Raw genomic sequence first — 18,706 nt, forward strand, 5'->3', positions numbered from 1 at the left:
AAAGTTCTGAAAGTTTAAGGTCTCTTGCCAAAAAGAGGTCTTAAAGCTAACACCTTAATTTTAATGGAGACAGGGGAGGACATGCCTTTCCCACCCAGAACAAGTAATCCAATTCCAGCCAGCAGCTATCTTTAAACAATGTGTCCATTTACACTTGAATGACTATGCCTTTTGATAGCCCAAGAGCAAGTTTACATGTAAACAAGTTTGCTTCTCAGTTCCCAGGGCAGAAAAAATGGCTGGGAACTGAGAAGCAAGTGGCTGACCTTTTTTAATTAAATTCAAAATATCGTGGCAGTTAACTGGTTAAAATGGCAGGATCTATTTTAAAATTATTAGATTTTAAAATTTATTCTTAAAAATATAAAAGTTTATTAATTTAAAAAAAACAAGGAAATTAAAAAAACCTGATGAACAATATTAACTGTTGATTATAATAGAATCAGAGATACGGGAGGGGAGTGGACTGACGATTCTTGGGGAAAAGGGGAGAGGTGGGTGCGGGAAGAGACTGAACATAAACTGTGCACCTATGGATGAGGACAAGGGGGTGGGGAAAGGGCAGAGGGTGGGGTGGGAACCTGGTGGGGGGGGGGGGGAATGAGGAACTTTTGTAATAATATGAACAATAAAGATTGATTTAAAATAAAAAATAATAATAATTAAAAATGAGCACCAGATCCATGTTGTTTAGAAAGAGGAATCGGGAGTTAATTTTTCACAGCCTTTTAGCTTTGTCTCCAAGGTATGCTGTGGTCCACTGGGAAGTATGCCATAATGGTCTTGACACTCCCAGTACCTTTTTAGAAGAGGTAGTAGATGACTTCACAGATTATAGCTTCATTTCTTTGTTTTAGATTATAGGCTTGGTTTAATAGATAGAGCAGCTTTCCTTAAAAAAATATTCAAAGCCCTATTTGCAGTTTATGTGGTTAACACTTAAGACACATGTGTCAAACACAAGGCCCGCGGGCCAAATCCGTCCCGCCAGGCCTTGCAATGTGGCCCGCACCGCGCTGTCATCACTGCACTCCGCTGTGTTTCCATCACAGTGACAGTTTATGACTGTTCAGTAAACCATTCGGCCCTCGATTTAGGCTGGATTTTAGATTTTGGCCCCTTCTCTGATTGAGTTCGACACCCCTAACTTAAGACAATGGTCCTTAGCCTTTTGGCATCTCAGAACCCCTTTGAAAAAGTAATGAAACCTGGATACTCTGCTTAGAACCCCACTTATACCAATGTGCATGCAAATAGTGATGTAATTCCAGAGGTAATTCCAAACTCAGGGTTAAAAACCTCTGAAGGTAAACTTAATTCTTAAAGTTAGCTAACAAAGAACTCAAGGAGGATATTGACTAGATGGGAGAAGCAGTGGCAAATGGGTGAGTGCATGAAATGGGAGAAGTGGTAGCTCTGTCCTTGTCTCTGATCATTCCTGATGTACTCACTCACAAAGTTGCATCAGAAACACACACACACCATTTATAGCCTGGGGATTCCCGTGCCGTGAGTAACTGGCTTGTGATCACAAGAGCAGGGAGACCTCATCTTTCCCTCAGTCGGATTTAGTTCCCACGTGCCTCTTCTGAAATGGGATTCTGATATTTAGAGATATGTGTTTTCTTCCCTACAACTTGGACCCTAACTGCAGGCCCAGTTGGTCTGGTTGATCGCTTGCAGTGAGCTGTTCCATTGCAGGGAAGATTGGCTGTCCTTTGTACCTGGCTCCTTCCCTAGGAATGTGTAAGGGTAATTGCCACCTGTACTTGATTTTGGTCCTACTCACAGGCTTTAGAATTTGACTGATAATGTTGATGAGATGCTGTAGGAACTTAACTCTTGTTTACATCAATTACCCTAGGATAAAATTGGTTCTGAGTCATTTTGCTTAACCATTTGTACGCCCTAAGTGTCTATGGACACAAGCGGCGGACCTTTTTTAATTAAATTCAAAATATCATGCTGACACCGGTTTGGCTCAATGGATACAGCGTCGGCTTGGGGACGGAAAGGTCCCGGGTTCGATTCCGATCAAGGGCGTGTACCTTGGTTGCAGGCATATCCCCAGTAAGGGGTGTGCAAGAAGCAGCTGATCGATGACTCTCTCTCTCTCATAGATGTTTCTAACTATCTCTTTCCTTTCCTCTCTGTATAAAATCAATAAAAAAATATATTTAAAAAGAAAAAGAAAGTTGGGGAAATTCGGGATCATGTGTAAAGTGTCTGCACATGATATTTGATCACTTGTGGCTAGAAGTAATTTTCTTCACTTTGCTATTTGATATCGTCCTGAGTATTTCTCCTCTCTAGTGCCTATCAGAAGGTTCTTCCTCATTTCTTCCCCTTTTTTACAGACTTCCCTGAGCATTGTTATATCAGTTTGTTATCTCACCAAACTTCCCTTTCTGGGAATTGAGGAGGTTGTCTGCCAGAAGGGGAAGATACGCATCCTGGCTTCAGTATTGTGGTCTCTGATTACACAAAGAATGGTTTTGGTGAAATTTACATGATTTTGAAACAAATATTTAGCAATGGATAAATAAAAGTACCGGTAAATCACCCCTCAATATGTGTTTGTTTCATAGAGTTACTAGGGGAACATTTTTTAATATGTTTTTATTGATTTGAGAGAGAGATAAAGAAGAGGGGGGGGGAGAGAGAAATCAGTTGCTTCTGGCACACACCTTTACTGGGATCAAACCCAAAACCTGGGCGTGTACCCTGAACAGGAATGGAACCGGCAACCTTTTGGTGTATAGGATGACACTCAGCCAACTGAGCCACACGCATCAGGGCCAGAAAATAATTTTTTAATTAACAAAGTAGTCATTCATTAACCCTCCACCACGGGGCCAGTTCTGGACTAGATTGTTTGCTTCCTTGCGTTATCGCACTTACCCACACACCGGCCTGCAGTTAGTGTTACGATGCCAGTTACACTTCACATTGGAGGAGCTGAGGCTCATTCCAGGCAGGTAACTGTTGTGGGGTCGAACCCTGGGTTCAAAATAAGACCACCGGAGGCTGAAGATTGATTTTAAAAAAGCAGGCAAGGGTTTATTGGAAAACTGGCCAGGGCGGCCTCGGGAGCACCACACGCAGGTGACCGCACTGATCCACACATAGGCAATCCTTTATTTAAAGCTTCAAACCACAGGAATTTCCCTTTATTCTAAATTCTAAAGGCTGGAAACATTGGAATGTGGCCCTATCGGGCCCATAATACAAAAGCAGAACTCAGAGGTTAATCTCTAAAGATTATCTATAGTTTCTACCCCTGAAGCTACTGAGTCAGTGGGAGTCAATCTGCTGTAACTACCCTATTGTTTAAGCAAGTAATCGAAGGTCGAAGTCAGATAGCAAGGTTAAAATTCAAACAGCAGTTTTTACCCAAGTATGATTGCTACCATATTTCAGTAACCTGTGGGAAATAGTTGAGAGTGTGGGCTCTCGGATCAAACTGTGTCGGTTTGTATCCCGTCTGTATCACTTACTTGATGTGTTAAATTGGGAAAGTTTTTTAATATATTTTATTGATTTTTTACAGAGAGAGAGAGAGAGAGCTAGAAACGTCAATGAGAGAGAAACATCAACCAGCTGCCTCTTGCACACCCCCCAACGGGGATGTGCCCACAACCAATGTACATGCCCTTGACCGGATATGAATCTGGGACCTTTCAGTCCGAAGACCGACGCTCTATCCACTGAGCCAAACCGGTTTCGGCTGTTGGGAAAGTTTTTTAACCTCTCTGTGCCTCAGTTTGCTCACCTGTGAAATGGAGATAAATCTAGCTCACAAGCCTCAGGTGAATTGATATGTATAAAGTGCTCAGAACGACACCAGTCACAGAGGTGCTGGGAGAGCCGCTCTGTCGTGGCCTCCAGTCAGCCTCCGTGTCCCAGGTGTGGCAGCAGCTACGGGTGGGGCCGGGGCTCAGCCGGCCCTGAAACCCTCACGCACAGCGCTCGTGCTGGGTTTAGTTCTTGCTTTACAGTTTACACAATGTCACCATGTCCTTTTTTCGTTTTTTCTCATAGCAGCCCCTGGGGTAGGTGCAGAGGTTCCTGATGGTGTGACTTCATAGATGAGGAACTGACTCTCAGAAAGGGGAAGTGACTGACCCAGGAGGGGACTGATATGGCCAACTTTATCAGTAGCATCGGGTGGCCTCCCCCCCTTCAAGATTAAGAGTAAATAATGACTGTTAGGTACTTCTTCAAAGTTTTGTTGTTAAGTAAAACAGCATGTCTAATGACAGGTTATATAATATATAGTTCTTACCTCATTGGGAACCCAGCAGGGTAAGGCCCCGCCCTCTGCCCCAGACCTTGCGTGTCTGAGAACCGAGCAGCTGGCCAGCCAGGAAGCCATTTGTTCAGCCGTAGGTTGGTCAGAGCAGCAAAGGTCTGAGAACATGTCCACAATGCAATTAGAGAGTAAAGAGCGATTTGACAGATATGTTTGGGGCTGTTAATGGTGGGGACAGTAAAGCCCTTTGGTGTTTGCCCCTCAGCAAACAGTCCTTCCTCTGTCCTGGGCCCTGCGTGGGGCACACCCTATGACTCAACCTCAACCCTTTTGGGAAAAAAGAACTAGATAGAGGAAAGAAAACACAGCTGCAACCGTTTATGAATTTCTCTCCCTCCTTCTCTTCCTCGTCTCCCACAGTGTGTCAGGACCACTGAGCGACTCTTCCATTGCCCAGCTGTTAGCCTAGGTCTTCGGAGATGGCGGACGAGCAGGCGGGTGCCTCCCCGCTGGAGCTGTTCAACAGCATAGCTGCCCAGGGAGAGCGCGTGAGAGCCCTCAAAGCCGGGCAGGCGGCCAAGGTGGGTGCTTTTGCTGGGCTCTTCCCCCAGGCACAGCAGAGTCTGTTGGATTGTGTTCCCTGAGCGCTGACTGTGCTCTCAGTAACTGACTATAACTATATTGGCTATAATCTTACATTTGTCTTCTCCTTTATCAACATTATTGATGCACTAGAGGCCCAGTGAATGAAATTCGTGCTGAGGGGGGGTCCCCTCAGCCCAGCCTGCAGCCTCTCCAATCCTGGATTCCTTGGGGGATGTCCTACTGCTGCTTTAGGACCCATCCTGGCAGGTGGACAGCCCTCTCACAATCCTGGTCTGTTTGCTCCTAATTGCTCACCTGCTTGCCTGCCTAGTCACCCCTAACTGCCTCCCCCTGCCAGCCTGATCGCCCCTCACTGCCTCTGGGTGCCAGCCTGATTGCCCCTAACTGCCCCACTGGCCTGGTCACCCCCAACTACTCTCCCTGACAGACTGGCCACCCCCCAACTGCCCTCCTGCCAACTAAGTTGCCCCTCTCTGCCTCCCCTGCCAGCCTAATTGCCCCCCCAACTGTCCCCCAGCTGGCCTGGTTGCCCCACGCAGTATGCTGTTCAGTCATTTGGACTAACCCCCTGCCAGCCTGGTCATAGGCAGCCATCATTTGTGAGAGTGTGACAGTCAATTTGCATATTACCTCTTTATTATATAGGATGTGAGGTAAAGAAAAGCCAGTGAAATATGGCAGTCATCCACCTGCCCATCCTCATTTCCTGCTCCCAGAAACACGTACAGTCAAATCCCATTTCTTGAATGTCTCTCATCTGGAACAATTTGGTTCTCAACTAAGTTAGTTGTTCACAGAAAAAAAGTCTCGGTTGTCAAACCAAAACTTCATTTTTGACCTGATAACCCTTTCATGCTGATACCTCAACATGATAAAAAGTGTCTCGGGCAACAAATAAAGGAGAGAACGCTTTTGTTGCTGTAGAAATAAATGATTAGCACAATTTTAAAATATAAACAGGCCATCAACAGTGCTAATGTTGCTAAGGGTGTGAAAGTGCTCACAAACCTGCAATCACAATCAACTGAGCAGATAGAAAATCTCTTGTTACGGGGTAAACAAAAAGGAGTTAGCGGTAATAGCATTTCCCAGGCAGTGATACGTGAAAAATTCGTTTAAGGGGTGGTTTGATAAATTTAAGAAAAGTAGTGTTTACTTATAAACAATACATTAGAAACGTACTGTATATAAGAAAAGGAATCATTTGGGGCCTGGGACTGATTAATTCAGTTTTCATTACTTCTAATGGGAAAAACGATTCCGTTTTCAAACAAATCACTTCTCAAACAGCCTTCCGAAACAAATTAAGTTTGAGAAATTAGGTTCCTTTGTATTTTCAATTCTCTTAGCTGCTTCTTTTAATATATAATTCCCATATCTCTAAACAACCACGCTTATCACATTGTTCCCTGTTGATTGCCCAGTTGAAGGCTATCACTGTGGAAAATGAGGAGTTAGCACTTGCACAAACATTCTCCATCCCTGATACCTGATTCCCCATTCTCCATCCCTGATACCTGATACCTGATTCCCTTGGTCCCTCCGTCTCCTGATACCTGAGTCCCTTGGTCGATGCTAGCATTTGACTTTATTCTAACCATGGCAATGCTACTGGCAGACCCACTGAGTATACAGAGGGCTTTTCCTTTCCTGGCCAGCTTTGTTTTCTCTGGCCTTGATTAATTTATTTTTATTTATTTTTGCTTGGCTTTTTTATGGACTCACGATAATGGGTCCAAGCTCTCCCTGACATCAACACGTCAATCAAGGTCTCTCCCAGACCTTCCCGCTACTTTGTCCTGGACTGGCAGCTCGCCCCCCACACTGCCCACCGTAGGCTCTCCTCGCTGCCCACCAGGGCTCCCTCACCTCCCCATAGGTGCCTGTTTCCTGAGCCTGAGTCTTCTCGAGGGTGACCTCTCTTTGGGCAGCACAGGTCCGCCAGTGGTTTCTGAAAAAATCACTGCCAAGGAAAGAATGTGGAGGGCTCTCAGAGAGTCTGAAAGTATCTTTGTTTCACCTAATATCTGATAACAATGCTGGGTATAGAAATCAAAAGTGGAAGTGGATTCCCTTCATCTCTGAAGCCCTGTTGCTGGGGTTGCTGTGGAGATCCGGGTGGTTCTTTGTTCTATCTCGCTGGGCGATTGCAGGATCTCTTTGTGCCTGTGTTTTGAAGTTTCTTGGGGTGGGTGCTTGCTCAGTGCTCTTTCAAACTAGAAGTTCATGATATTTAAACCTCAGAAGTGGTAGTATTTTTTTTTTATCTCTTCTGTTTTCTCTGTTTCTTGGCTGATTTTTTTAAATTCAGAGGCAGGTCCTCTGATCTTATTTTTTTACTTAGTTTTCTTATTTTTATTCCGTTCTTCTTTCAGGTGTTCTTTCAACTTCTGACCCTCCTGTGGTTTCTCACTTATCCCATGATTATCAACTTCCAAGAGCTCATTAAATCTCCGAATGTTCCTTTCCTCATAAGGCCCTGTTCTTACTTTATAGATGCAGTGTCCTTTTATCTCTGAGATCTTGGGATCATTTCCCTGATGTTCTCTGCCCTTTTATAAACTCCCATTTTCTTCTGCCCTTCACATTAGAGGCAACCCTCAAGTGCCGGCTGGTACTCAGCTAGCCCTGGTGTTCCAAAAGGAAGTAGAGACGCTGGCTGGTCTTCGTGCACATGGGGAGAGCTGATTGGTGCAGTTTCCCTTCCCTGGCGACCTCCAGGCTGCTCCGCTTTGTTGGGAACTTTCACTGTCAGGGTCCTCGGGTCTCTTCTTCAAGATTAGTCGAGTCCCCAGAGGGGGTCCTGCAGTCTGCTATCCCGAGTGCAGGTCTGGTGCCAGCATCGTGCCTCTGAGTAGGACGGAGAAGCTGGGCTGGGTGATTCTTCCCCAAAGCTCCCTATTCCCACTGTGCTGCCCCTGCCGGGCAGAGAGCCCCAGGTGTGGACCCCTTTCACTCTCCCTCGCTAGACACTAAGCCTTGGGCCGGGGGCAGAGGCATCACTCAGCTGTGTCAGGAGTCCAGGACAGAAGTCTGAATAACTGTTTATGAAACAGGCTTTCAACCAGTTCTCTTGTTTTTGTAGCCCCCTTCACCCTCACTTCCTTAAGCACCTGAGGCCACTGGCGCCCAGTCTCCTGGGGACCCCACCCCGTCTAAGTCCAGTTGCTGTCCAGTATTTCCAGGACATCCAAGCATTTGTTCTCACGTATTCAGCCAGTTATATCGTCCGTCTGCTTTCCAGCTTCTGAAATCCAGCTGCTGGTGTCCTCTTCCTCTTTCCTTTGTCCTCCTGGGGTTACTGCAGGGAGATCCTTTGCTGTGCTTGGCGTGGGTCTCAGAGTGTGATCTGCCAACCCCTGTGATCTTAGTTTTGAAAATGTCCACAGCAGTTGTGTCAACCATTTCAGATTCTTTGGATCCCAAATAAACCATGACATTGTAAAAGAAGTAAATACTGAAAGAAAGTGATGTCAAAAAAAGGGAGTTTTGTTCACAAAAAGAGGTTTACACACCAGGTAGGGCTCAGTAGATAAGGCTAAAATTTTTTTAATCTATATACATAAAAGCCTAAGCAACCATTATGACCGACTGATTGGTCAGTCACTACGACGCGCACTGACCACCAAGGGGCAGATGCCCAACGCAGGAGCTGCCCCCTGGTGGTCATTGTGCTCCCACAGCCAACCTCCCATGGCCAGCCCACCTCCCCCGGTCTCTCCGCCTGGCCGGCAAACCTCCCGTGGTCCCCCTCTTCCTTCGGCCAGCGGCCAGCAAGCCCCAGCCAGCCCTGATCGGGACTGAGCAAGATGGCCCTGATAGGCCCTGATGGCTGGCCAGGCCTAGGGTCCCCACCTGTACCTAAATTACATGCACCAGGCCTCTAGTCTAAAATAAGGACCCAACTGTTGATTATTGACTCTATAGACCCATGATTTTTTCCATTTAACATTAAATTTGAATAGATTTAATAAATATTTTCATTAATAATTCTTAGTTACAGTTATGTTCATTATTTTAGCAAACTAATGATACTTAGCACAGTAGCCTTACTCTTCCAAGCATGATCTTTGACCAAGCCGAGTCAGCTGATACTCAGTAAGAGAGAGCAGAGGTTGCACACTGGGACCAGAGTTAAACAATGAATTCAGAAGTTTGTATCTAACCCTAAAATGATTGTAATAGAAGCACCCGATGTCTTAGAAATTCCCTTTAAGCAAAATAGCCACTCTAGGCCAACTCCAGTGCGGGTGCTGCGAGCTTTCACCAACTGTCTGCCATCTGTCTGGGCCGTGCTCCTTGGCATGTACAGAGGGAGGGAGACCCGCTGCTTTTAGCAACAGCAGCTCATTAAAGCAGGGATGCTCTGGAGGTGGCGGGGGAAATGGGGGGAGTCGGGACACTCTGGGGATCAGGGGGTAAGTCAGGGTCTGGGGACTCTGGGAGGCAGTGGCTGAGGCCGTGAGCAGTTTGAACAGCACTCAGAAATGGCACTGGATCATCCGGGTTAGGATAGAGACCAGAGCTTTTTTTCTCCTCCTTTTACTTTAAGTAAACTTTTAAAATCAAAATACACCATCATACAGAAAAGCATCGGGGTCATAAGCAGGCAGCTCACTGAATTTTCACAAGATCCACACCTGTGTCACTGCCCACGTGCAGAAACGGCATTGGCAGCACCGGAAGCCATCCCCGGCCACTGCCTCTGCCTCTGTTCTCCCAAGGGAGGCCTCCACCCTGACCCTTCGCCCTGGATAGTTCATTATTTTATATAATCCAGGAGTACATAGTCTTTTGTGCCTGGCTTTTTTCAGAACATCAGCTTTTCACTTCTGCTGCAGGGTTGCAGTGCATGTTGGGACGAGGACAAGAAGAGACGAGGCGAGCCCGCTTGCCTGTCTCAGTCCCATGCAGGCTCCAGCCAGCCTTCCAACAGGGACACGGTGAAATGTTTAGCTTTCATCCAGCCACCTGCTTGCAAGCAGAGTTAGGTGAGATTAGGTGTGAAATGTCAACACAGCCAGGGAGGGCAGTGTATTGACTGCAGTGTATTCCCAAGCGAGGTCATTCTTCCCACAGTTAACTGGGTGGGTCGTGCTTGCTCAACATTTATTTTTTTGTAAGCGCTGAGCCTAAACACTGCAGAAATGAAGTGAATCAGACATACCTGCCCATCTAACCCAGACATTCTGTCTCGTATGAGGTCTGGAGGCTTACTGATTACACAACACTGATTGGTTTAAGTGAATTCTAGATAGTTTCAGAGTTGGAAACACAAATCTGTCTGCTAGCCACCCTACAAGAGCAGATGTCCTGCCTGGCGGAGCGGCTCTCCGAGTGGAGGGGAGCCTTGGCGTGTGTCCACTGGCAGTCCTGTTTATAACATTACGTAAAAACTCCACATGGAAATATTTGTATTTTCCTTGCAAGCAAATTGGACTGTGGATGCTGTTTGTGAGCTGAGCCAGCCGGGCCAATTACGGGAGCGGAGCTTTAGGGCTGTCCATGCCTAAGCTGCCTAATTAGGCCTCCCCTGAAATGCCAGGCTTCGGGGGGCGGCTGGGGGCGCTCCTGGGAGAGGAGGCCAGCAGAGTTCCAGGATGCCCAGAGACGCTTGACATCTGTGTTCCTCATGCTTATTCTGAAACAGCAAACGGGCAAACACTCGGGGCAGCAGCACAGCTGTTTCCCGTGGACCCTTCTCAGGCTGGGACCTGAGCCCTAGTCCTTCCTGACCTTTGTCTGTCTTCATGATGTCTGAGTTGCTGTTATTGTCCTTGGCGGCATGGCGGTTGAGGTTTCTGTAACTATTCTTGTCAGCCTACGCAGACAGTAAAAGCAAGGTCAGCACAGGCCTCTGTAGGGGAGCACAGGATCTTGTCACACGTGGTCTCTGCATCTGGTTTGAGACTCTTTGGTGTAGTGACTGTCATAAACACTGTAGACTGTGTTACTGTGTCTATCCCCATCGTGTTTGGTGGGAATCTGTGGCCCTAGAGGGACAGGTAAAAATAGAATGCGTTCAAGCCCACATTTGCTGTGTGTCCATGGGCAAGTTCCTTCACCTCTCTGAGTCACAAGGTGGAACGAGTGACAGCGAGTCCTGCCTCCCAAGGTTGCTGTGAGACTAGACGAAGCAGTGTGTGTGAAGGCACTCACACAGTGCCTGCCACGTGGCAGCAGTGACATTCAGCAAAAGTTAGCCACTGTTAACGTCTTCATCCTTCACCCGGGTTCCCGTGTTCAGGATGAACTTGATTCTGCGGTGCAGAAGCTGTTATCACTAAAGATGAGCTACAAAGCGGCCATGGGGGAGGACTATAAGCCTGACTGCCCCCCAAACAACCCAGCACCTGCGGGTGAGAGGGGCCCAGCTGCCACGGAAGCTGAAGAGGACTTTGTGGACCCGTGGACGGTACAGACGAGCAGTGCAAAAGGCGTTGACTATGACAAGCTCATTGGTATGTCCTGGGAAAAGCCCAGACTTTCAGTATTGGTTCCATGGGTGTTTCTAATATTGATCATAAATCCAGTCAAGCTTCAGTGCCAAGAAAAAAACATATATCCTAAAATACTTTGGAGGTGCATTATATTCCTAGAGGATTGTTAAGTAAAGTAACCAAATAAAGCTTATTGCAAAATAAGGATCTATCGTAGATAACTTAGTAGTACCTTTTCCTTTTTTATTTTTTTTTTAAGAGGAAGGCACACTTTTTTAAAAAATTATTTTTTTTATTGATTTTTTAGAAAGAGGAAGGGAGAGAGAGAGAGTTAGAAATATCAATGAGAGTCATTGATCAGCTGCCTCTTACACGCCCCCCACCGGGGATGTGCCCGCAACTAAGGTACATACCCTTGACCGGAATCAAACCTCGGACCTTTGAGTCCGCAGGCTGACGCTCTATCCACTGAGCCAATCTGGTTTCGGCTCTTTTCCCTTTTTTAACAATTCAGAACTTGAGAAGGATCTGTTGAAATGGGTACTTTAGTCACTAAAACTGCCTTTCACTCGGTGGTGACAAGTCAGTCACAGGTTACTTAAGTTTCTCCTCAGTGGTGCCATTTAAGACGCTAACCTTCTGCAAGTCAGCGGAAGCGGGTCACTGCTCACAGGTGGCCCTTCCGGGAGGGGCTTCTTGTCAAGAAAGTCCTCACTCTGCCATCATTGCTAACCATCGAAGGGTCAACAAAAACTTCTTACCCAAGTCACACCATTTTCCGTGATTTTTAAATATAGACCATCAATAGGGAAAATTCAACAATTAAAAGACACTGAAAAATATAGCTGTCAGTGTATATAAACTTTACCTTAGGGAACAATAAGCAACTGTGTGTGCGCACGCACGTGAGAAGCTCCTAGCTAGACTGCGTTCTAGACATGTTTCCCATCAGAATCCAGTACCAGACAAAACAGCATTTTATCCTGCAGTTTGTTTTCTGTTTTGCTGGTTGTGATCCCAGCTATCTTGTTAGTGCACTTCATGACCCTGCACTTCATGTTGGGGGAAAGGACTGGAAGCAGAGGCCTGGGTTTAGTTCATTAACAGTGCGATGTTTTTCCCTTGATGCCTGGTCACTAAACCTCCCACTCCTAAGACAGTCCTCTCTTCTTTTTCCCAGTCCGGTTCGGAAGCAGTAAAATTGACAAAGAGCTGATCAACCGCATAGAGAGAGCCACGGGCCAGAGGCCACACCGCTTCCTGCGCAGGGGCATCTTCTTCTCACACAGGTGAGCGTTCCCGAGGACTTCTCCCCCTTCCTCTTTAGTTCACAGAGTGATCGGGCCCTGGCCAGTGTGGCACAGTAGTTGAGCGTTGATCTATGAACCAGGTTCAATTTCTGGTCGGGGCACATGCTGGAGTTGTGGGCTCCATCCCCTGTGGGGGGGGCGTGCAGGAGGCAGCCAATCAATGATTCTCTCTTATCATTGATATATCTGTCTCTCTTTTCACCCTTCTCTGAAATCAATACATATAGATATATGTATACACACACACACACACACACACAGTGGCCAGATTATTATGATCTCTGAACGCATAATAATCTGGCCACTCTGTGTGTGTGTGTGTGTGTGTGTGTGTGTGTGTGTGTGTTAGAGGCCTGGTGCATGAATTCGTGCATGCCAATCAATGATTCTCATCATTGATATATCTCTCTCTTTTCACCCTTCTCTGAAATCAATACATATAGATATACACACACACACACACACACACACACACACACACTGAGTGGCCAGATTATTATGATCTCTGAACGCATAATAATCTGGCCACTCAGTGTGTGTGTGTGTGTGTGTGTGTGTGTGTGTGTGTGTGTTAGAGGCCTGGTGCATGAATTCGTGCATGGGTAGAGTCCAACCAGCCTGGCCAGGAAGAGGGGACATGGGCGGTTGGCTGGCCTGCCTGCTGGTCTAACTCCTGGTTGAGGGGACAATTTACATATTAGCCTTTTATTATATAGGATATTATATGGGATCTATACTGAGTGGCCAGATTACTATGTGTCCAGAGATCATAATAATCTGCCCACTCTGTGTATATTTAAAATGATTGCGCTATTCCCTCAGGCTGCGTCGTACTGTGTGGAGATGGAATGCAGTTGTCAGAGACTTGGACCCACCTCTGCCCTGTCAGTAACACACCCCTTCACCCTCTGGCCCTTAGTTTATTCATCAATAAATTGTCCATTTCATGCCCCTAGCTGGTTTGTTTCAGTGGATAGAGTGTCAGCCCTCAGACTAAAGGATCCCTGGTTTGATTCTGGTCAAGGGTTGCAGGCTCCATCCCCAACCCTGGTCAAGGCACCTGTGAGAGGCAACCAATCGATGTGTCTTTCTCACATCAATGTTTCTCTGTCTCTCCCCCTTCCTTCCGCTCTCTCTAAAAATTAATGGAAAAATATCCTCGGGTGAGGATTTTAAAATAAAAGTAAAAAACTGTCTACTAGGTGAAGGTTACATTCAAAGAGGATGAGATTCCTGCCAGATTCTTTCCAAGCTCATTGTTTCCCACACGGTAGGCTTCCTGAAACTACGTACCCTCTTCCTTCTATTGTGCTGGCCTGCTCAAAAATAATATCAGAAGAGAAACTAATAGAGTGTAAATGCAACCAAATTTCCCCACTTTAGACCGTACGTGCATTGCAGAAAACAGAAAATGAGCGGCTTCCAGAAGGGCTTCTGCTTCTCCCACCTGAGATGACCTTGGGTTCGGGCCAGCCCATCTTCGAGGCTGTGTTTATGGAACTTATGGTCCAAGGTAGAGCATTCCGCTCTCTCCCATTCACGGCTACAGGAGCACACAAGGTCACAGGTCGGCAGTCTGCCCCACACTTCAGATTCTGTGGCAGAGAAATCCAGGCCTCATTCGCCTTCCTCACGGGCAGAATGTAATCAAAGCTCTTTCCTGAATGAGATTTAGTTCACCTTCCCCAGTATACAGTTTAGTGGTTTTCAGTCTGTTCACAAGGTTGTGCAACCATCGCCACCATCTAATTCCAGAACATTTTCTTCACTCTACCCATTAGCAGGCAGTCCCCATTCCTCCCTCTCCCCACCACCACTGGCAACCATGAATCTCCTTTCTCTGTCTAATTACCTGTCCTGCACATTTCATATAAATAAAATCACTAAATAGAATCATACGCCCAGCCGGTGTTGCTCAGTAGTTGAGTGTCGACCTATGAACCAGGAAGTCATAGTTCAATTCTTGAACAAGGCACATGCCCAGGTTGCAGGTTCGACCCCCAGTGTGGGGCCTGCAGGAGGCAGCTGATCAGTGATTATCTCTCATTGATGTTTCTGTTTCCCTCTCCCTTCCTCTCTGAAATCAATAAGAACATATATTTAAATAGAATCATACAACATGAGTTGCTCTCCAAGGATGATTAGTCTCACCAAGTTAGGGTCTTTGTCTTTCCTCACAGAGAAAAGACTCCTGGTTACATATTAATAAATGGCAGTGCCCTTACGTTACTGCTGCCTGCTCTTCTCCTCTAGAAGCCCAAAATTTGGATTGGTTAGTTGTGAAAGCCAAAGGACTTTTCCCTCCGAAACTGTATTTTACTATTTCCTGGTTCAGAAGCAGTGTGTTCATTCCTGGGGAGTGGAGGGATGAACACTAAGCACAGAAAAGCAGGATGCTCATGGTCCTATCAGCCCCGCTGAGCAGCCAGCCCTGCCACAGGCTAGAGTCCATTTGGAGGCCCCCAGACCTCCGGGAAAGGTGACTGTTTCCTTGTTACTTTGGGAAACTTGCCCAGAAACAAGGGACAGTCACCCTCAGAGGGGTGGTTTCATATGTTGCAGTCACCGGGAGAGCTTTTTAAAGATACAGATTCCAGATGTCACACAGCCCTGGAATCAGCATCTCTGAAGGCGGGCCTAGGCAGGTGCAATGGAAACGGCAGCCACGTGCTACTGAGGCAAAGTCGGGAAGGAGGACCCATGTGCCTTGTTAGTGGACCCCAGTCCTGGGGAGGGCGGTTGATTCCAGAATGACTCCCAGATGAAGATACCTGGTCCTGCCTGTGGGTCATATCTCCCACTCCCCTCCCTAAGGCAGAGCTCCGTGGAACCCTCGGATGTCCCCAGTCTGCTCTCCAGAGCCACAGGGCTGGGCGACTCCAAACAGTTACTGTGCAGTGATGGCCTGGTGTCAGGACAGTGTACAGAGCAGATGGCGTATCAGTGTTGATATTGGGAAGAATTCCAAAAGAGTTCCCGTGCTGCCCAACTGCATCCATCCTTTAAACACATTATCCCGAGCTCCCATGTCTGCTCTGAAAACAAGCACAGGAGGAACCATTACAGACACAGCAAGAATAGCAAACTAGTTCCTACCTGTGTTTGTCTGAACGTTTCCAAGTGAACATTAGCAACTCGATTTTCCCAAAAAAAAAAATCAGTTTCCTCTCCTCTCTCCTTCAGGGACATGAACCAAGTCCTCGACGCCTATGAAAACAAGAAGCCGTTCTACCTGTACACGGGCAGGGGCCCCTCGTCTGAAGCCATGCATGTCGGCCACCTCATCCCGTTCATTTTCACAAAGTGAGTCCTGGCTCTGGGGCTCTCCTCGCTGTTATTAGCAAGTCAGGAGCAGTGGGTATAAGCTGTGTCTAGAACCAACAAGACAGGACTAGGTCACGTTTGCTGAAAAACCACAGTGTCAGAGACATGGCGCCTCTGTGGCCTCCATTCACTCAGTTCGTTCCTGGTGTCACTTGGGTGATGAAGACCATCAGACCTGTGCCACATCTTCTCTTCCTGATGTGACCATAGGCCAATGACCGCTCTGAGCCTTAGTTTCCACATCTGCAAGATGGGAATAATAATCCCTGCCTCGTAAAATTACTGTAAGGCTACAAGTAAAGCATGTAGAACAGCGAGCCTAGAGCCGGCCTGCAGAGTGCTCTGAATAAATGTCAGTGCTCTGATCGTTACCGATAATCGGATAAACAGCATCTAAGATCACATGGTTTTGTAGACACGGAGGCCTAGACGCAGGAAGTGGTTGGAACTGTGTTTTCAGATGCCCGGGGGCGTCTTTCTGCCGGGGAACGGTTGTCAGCCTCTCCCTGTCTCTCAGGTGGCTGCAGGACGTGTTCAATGTACCCTTGGTCATCCAGATGACGGACGACGAGAAGTACCTGTGGAAGGACCTGACCCTGGACCAGGCGCACGGCTACGCCGTGGAGAACGCCAAGGACATCATCGCCTGCGGCTTTGACATCAACAAGACCTTCATCTTCTCCGACCTCGACTACATGGGGTAAGGAGAGAGCGCGTGGCTGCCTTTTGAAGGAGCAGATGCGGACACCTAGTCCTCAGGACGGGGCTCTGCCTGAAACACCTCGGTGGCCTCAGGCCCTGTGACTGTCCTGCTTGTAGTAAGTGTGACCTGGGGAAGTGGCTGCGGTTTTCACCCTCAGCTGGTGACAGAGAAGTGCTTCCGGGTGGTGGTTGCTCTCCAAGGATGGCCAGTCTCACCAAGTTAGGGTCTTTGTCCTTCCTCACAGAGAAAAACCTCCCTGGTTACACATTCCCTCCCAGTCTAGGATTTTAATCTGTCCTTTATATTTTTTTCATTTTTTAAAATTTATTTCAGAGAGAGGAAGGAAGAGGGAGAGAGATAGAAACATTAATGATGAAAGAATCATGGGTCTGCTGCCTCCTATATGCCCCCTCCTGGAATCAAGACCGAAACCCAGGTATGTGCCCTCCCCGGGAATTGAACTGTGATTGCCTGGTTCATAGGTTGATGCTCAACCAGTGGGCCAGTCTAGGTTTTTAAATCAGCTGCTTAAAAACCCAAATATTTCATTCCAAAAATCCTTGAATTGAAACTCTGAGGTCTTGAACTTCATCCCAAATGGCTACCAAGAAAGTGTTAGAAAATTATTAGATTTTTTAAAAAATCACTTTCCTTGTGGGACTACAGGCACTGCGGTGTCCTCAGAGAAATATGAACTTGGAAAGAAGGTGGGCCTAGGTTCGAGTCTGGCCTCGTCTGTTAATGGTCGTGAGACGCTTCTGGTGCATGAAATAGATTAGATGAGACCTTAGGTGTCACTGTCATTACCGTGTCCATAGCACTTCATTTTATTTCTCCCTCCCATTACTTAGAACTCGTTCCCATGATTTCTGCAGCCTCTTCCCACCCAGCCCCTCCCCTCAACCCCCGATACCGCCCCTCAGGACCTCTGGTTCCCTCCAGCCTGCGCCCTAGAACACAGGTCTGCTCGGGTCCCCACGCAGGCCTTTCCCAGCACTCCCTCATCCTCAAGATCAAGTTCTCACTTCCTCTGAGCACGCAGCCCCTCTGACTGGGCCCTGTTCCTGCCTCTGCCATTGCCACCTCCCTCCAGGTGGAACAGTTCCATTTCCTCCCCTTTGTCCATGTTCCTGTCTGCCCAGCGTCCCCTCCCCTCCCAGCTCAGCATTCCTGCACTTTCTCCCAAACCCGTGATCAAGCATCTCCTTGCCCTAGGAGCCGTCCCTGGCAGGCAGATCTAGCACCTGCTCTGGTTCTGGCACCCATCCTCCTCCTCGGCCACCTCTAATCTAAGGTGCACTGTGCGGGGCGGCCCCCTCCCAGGAGGTCGGTGAAACAGTCACAGTGTGCTCTCCGTGGCAGGCACCCCCTAGGCCCCCGAAACACAGAAGTGAGCAAAACAAAGTCCCCTCCCCAGTGAGCATGACGTTAGAGTGTCAGAAGCAAGTCCTCTCCTGGTTACTGTGTGACTCGGGCAGTGAGCTACCCTCCGCCTGCTCGCCCAGCTCATTCATTCAGCAGCATTTATTGAGCAGCTACCCTGTTTCCCCAAAAATAAGACAGTGTTTTATATTAAGTTTTGCTCCCAAAGATGCACTACGTCTTATTTTCAGGGGATGTCTTATTTTTCCATGAAGAAGAATACGGTACACATTTATTGTTAAGTGAAAGTAAAGGAAATTTATTACCTGTATAAGGTACGGTAGTACAGTTGTTGTCAACACAAACCAGACAAACTGTGAATCCTACAGTATCAAGAATTTACTCATTTATTCAAGGACAATCATGTCATCATCTTCTGGAACATCATCATAACAATCCAATTCCTGAATTTCCTGGTGGATTTCTTGTGACTCCATTTCTTTCAGAATCAGTGGACCAAATCTCTCATGTTTAGCCTAGGGGGCCCTTATTTTCGGGGGGATGCCTTCTCAGAAGGAAACCTGTAAGTAGGTCTTATTTTCGGAGGATGTCTTATTTTCGGGGATATACGGTACTACCCGCCAGACTGCTGCTGGGATACAGCAGCCAGTGAGACAATGAAGCAGCCACTCTGTAGGTTACCTTCCCA

At 47.2% G+C, this 18,706-nt stretch overlaps 1 protein-coding gene across 3 annotated transcripts in view; it reads left to right on the plus strand.

The window, feature by feature from the left end:
• WARS1 (tryptophanyl-tRNA synthetase 1) overlaps positions 1-18,706 on the plus strand; it is a 28,349-nt gene that overhangs the window by 1,519 nt on the left and 8,124 nt on the right. For 2 of the 3 annotated variants that reach the window (XM_036411638.2, XM_036411639.2), the window contains exons 2-6: positions 4,673-4,833; positions 11,106-11,319; positions 12,479-12,587; positions 15,792-15,911; positions 16,450-16,632. In XM_036411638.2, the coding sequence (XP_036267531.1) occupies positions 4,732-4,833; positions 11,106-11,319; positions 12,479-12,587; positions 15,792-15,911; positions 16,450-16,632 (728 nt within the window). In that variant the 5' untranslated portion in view covers positions 4,673-4,731. Of the gene's footprint in view, positions 1-4,670; positions 4,834-11,105; positions 11,320-12,478; positions 12,588-15,791; positions 15,912-16,449; positions 16,633-18,706 lie in introns of all 3 variants that reach the window. The other variant, XM_036411637.2, reaches the window with a different exon arrangement.

This window comes from Pipistrellus kuhlii, unplaced genomic scaffold, assembly GCF_014108245.1.
Source record: "Pipistrellus kuhlii isolate mPipKuh1 unplaced genomic scaffold, mPipKuh1.p scaffold_m20_p_41, whole genome shotgun sequence".
In the NCBI taxonomy this organism is placed as follows: Eukaryota; Metazoa; Chordata; class Mammalia; order Chiroptera; family Vespertilionidae; genus Pipistrellus; species Pipistrellus kuhlii.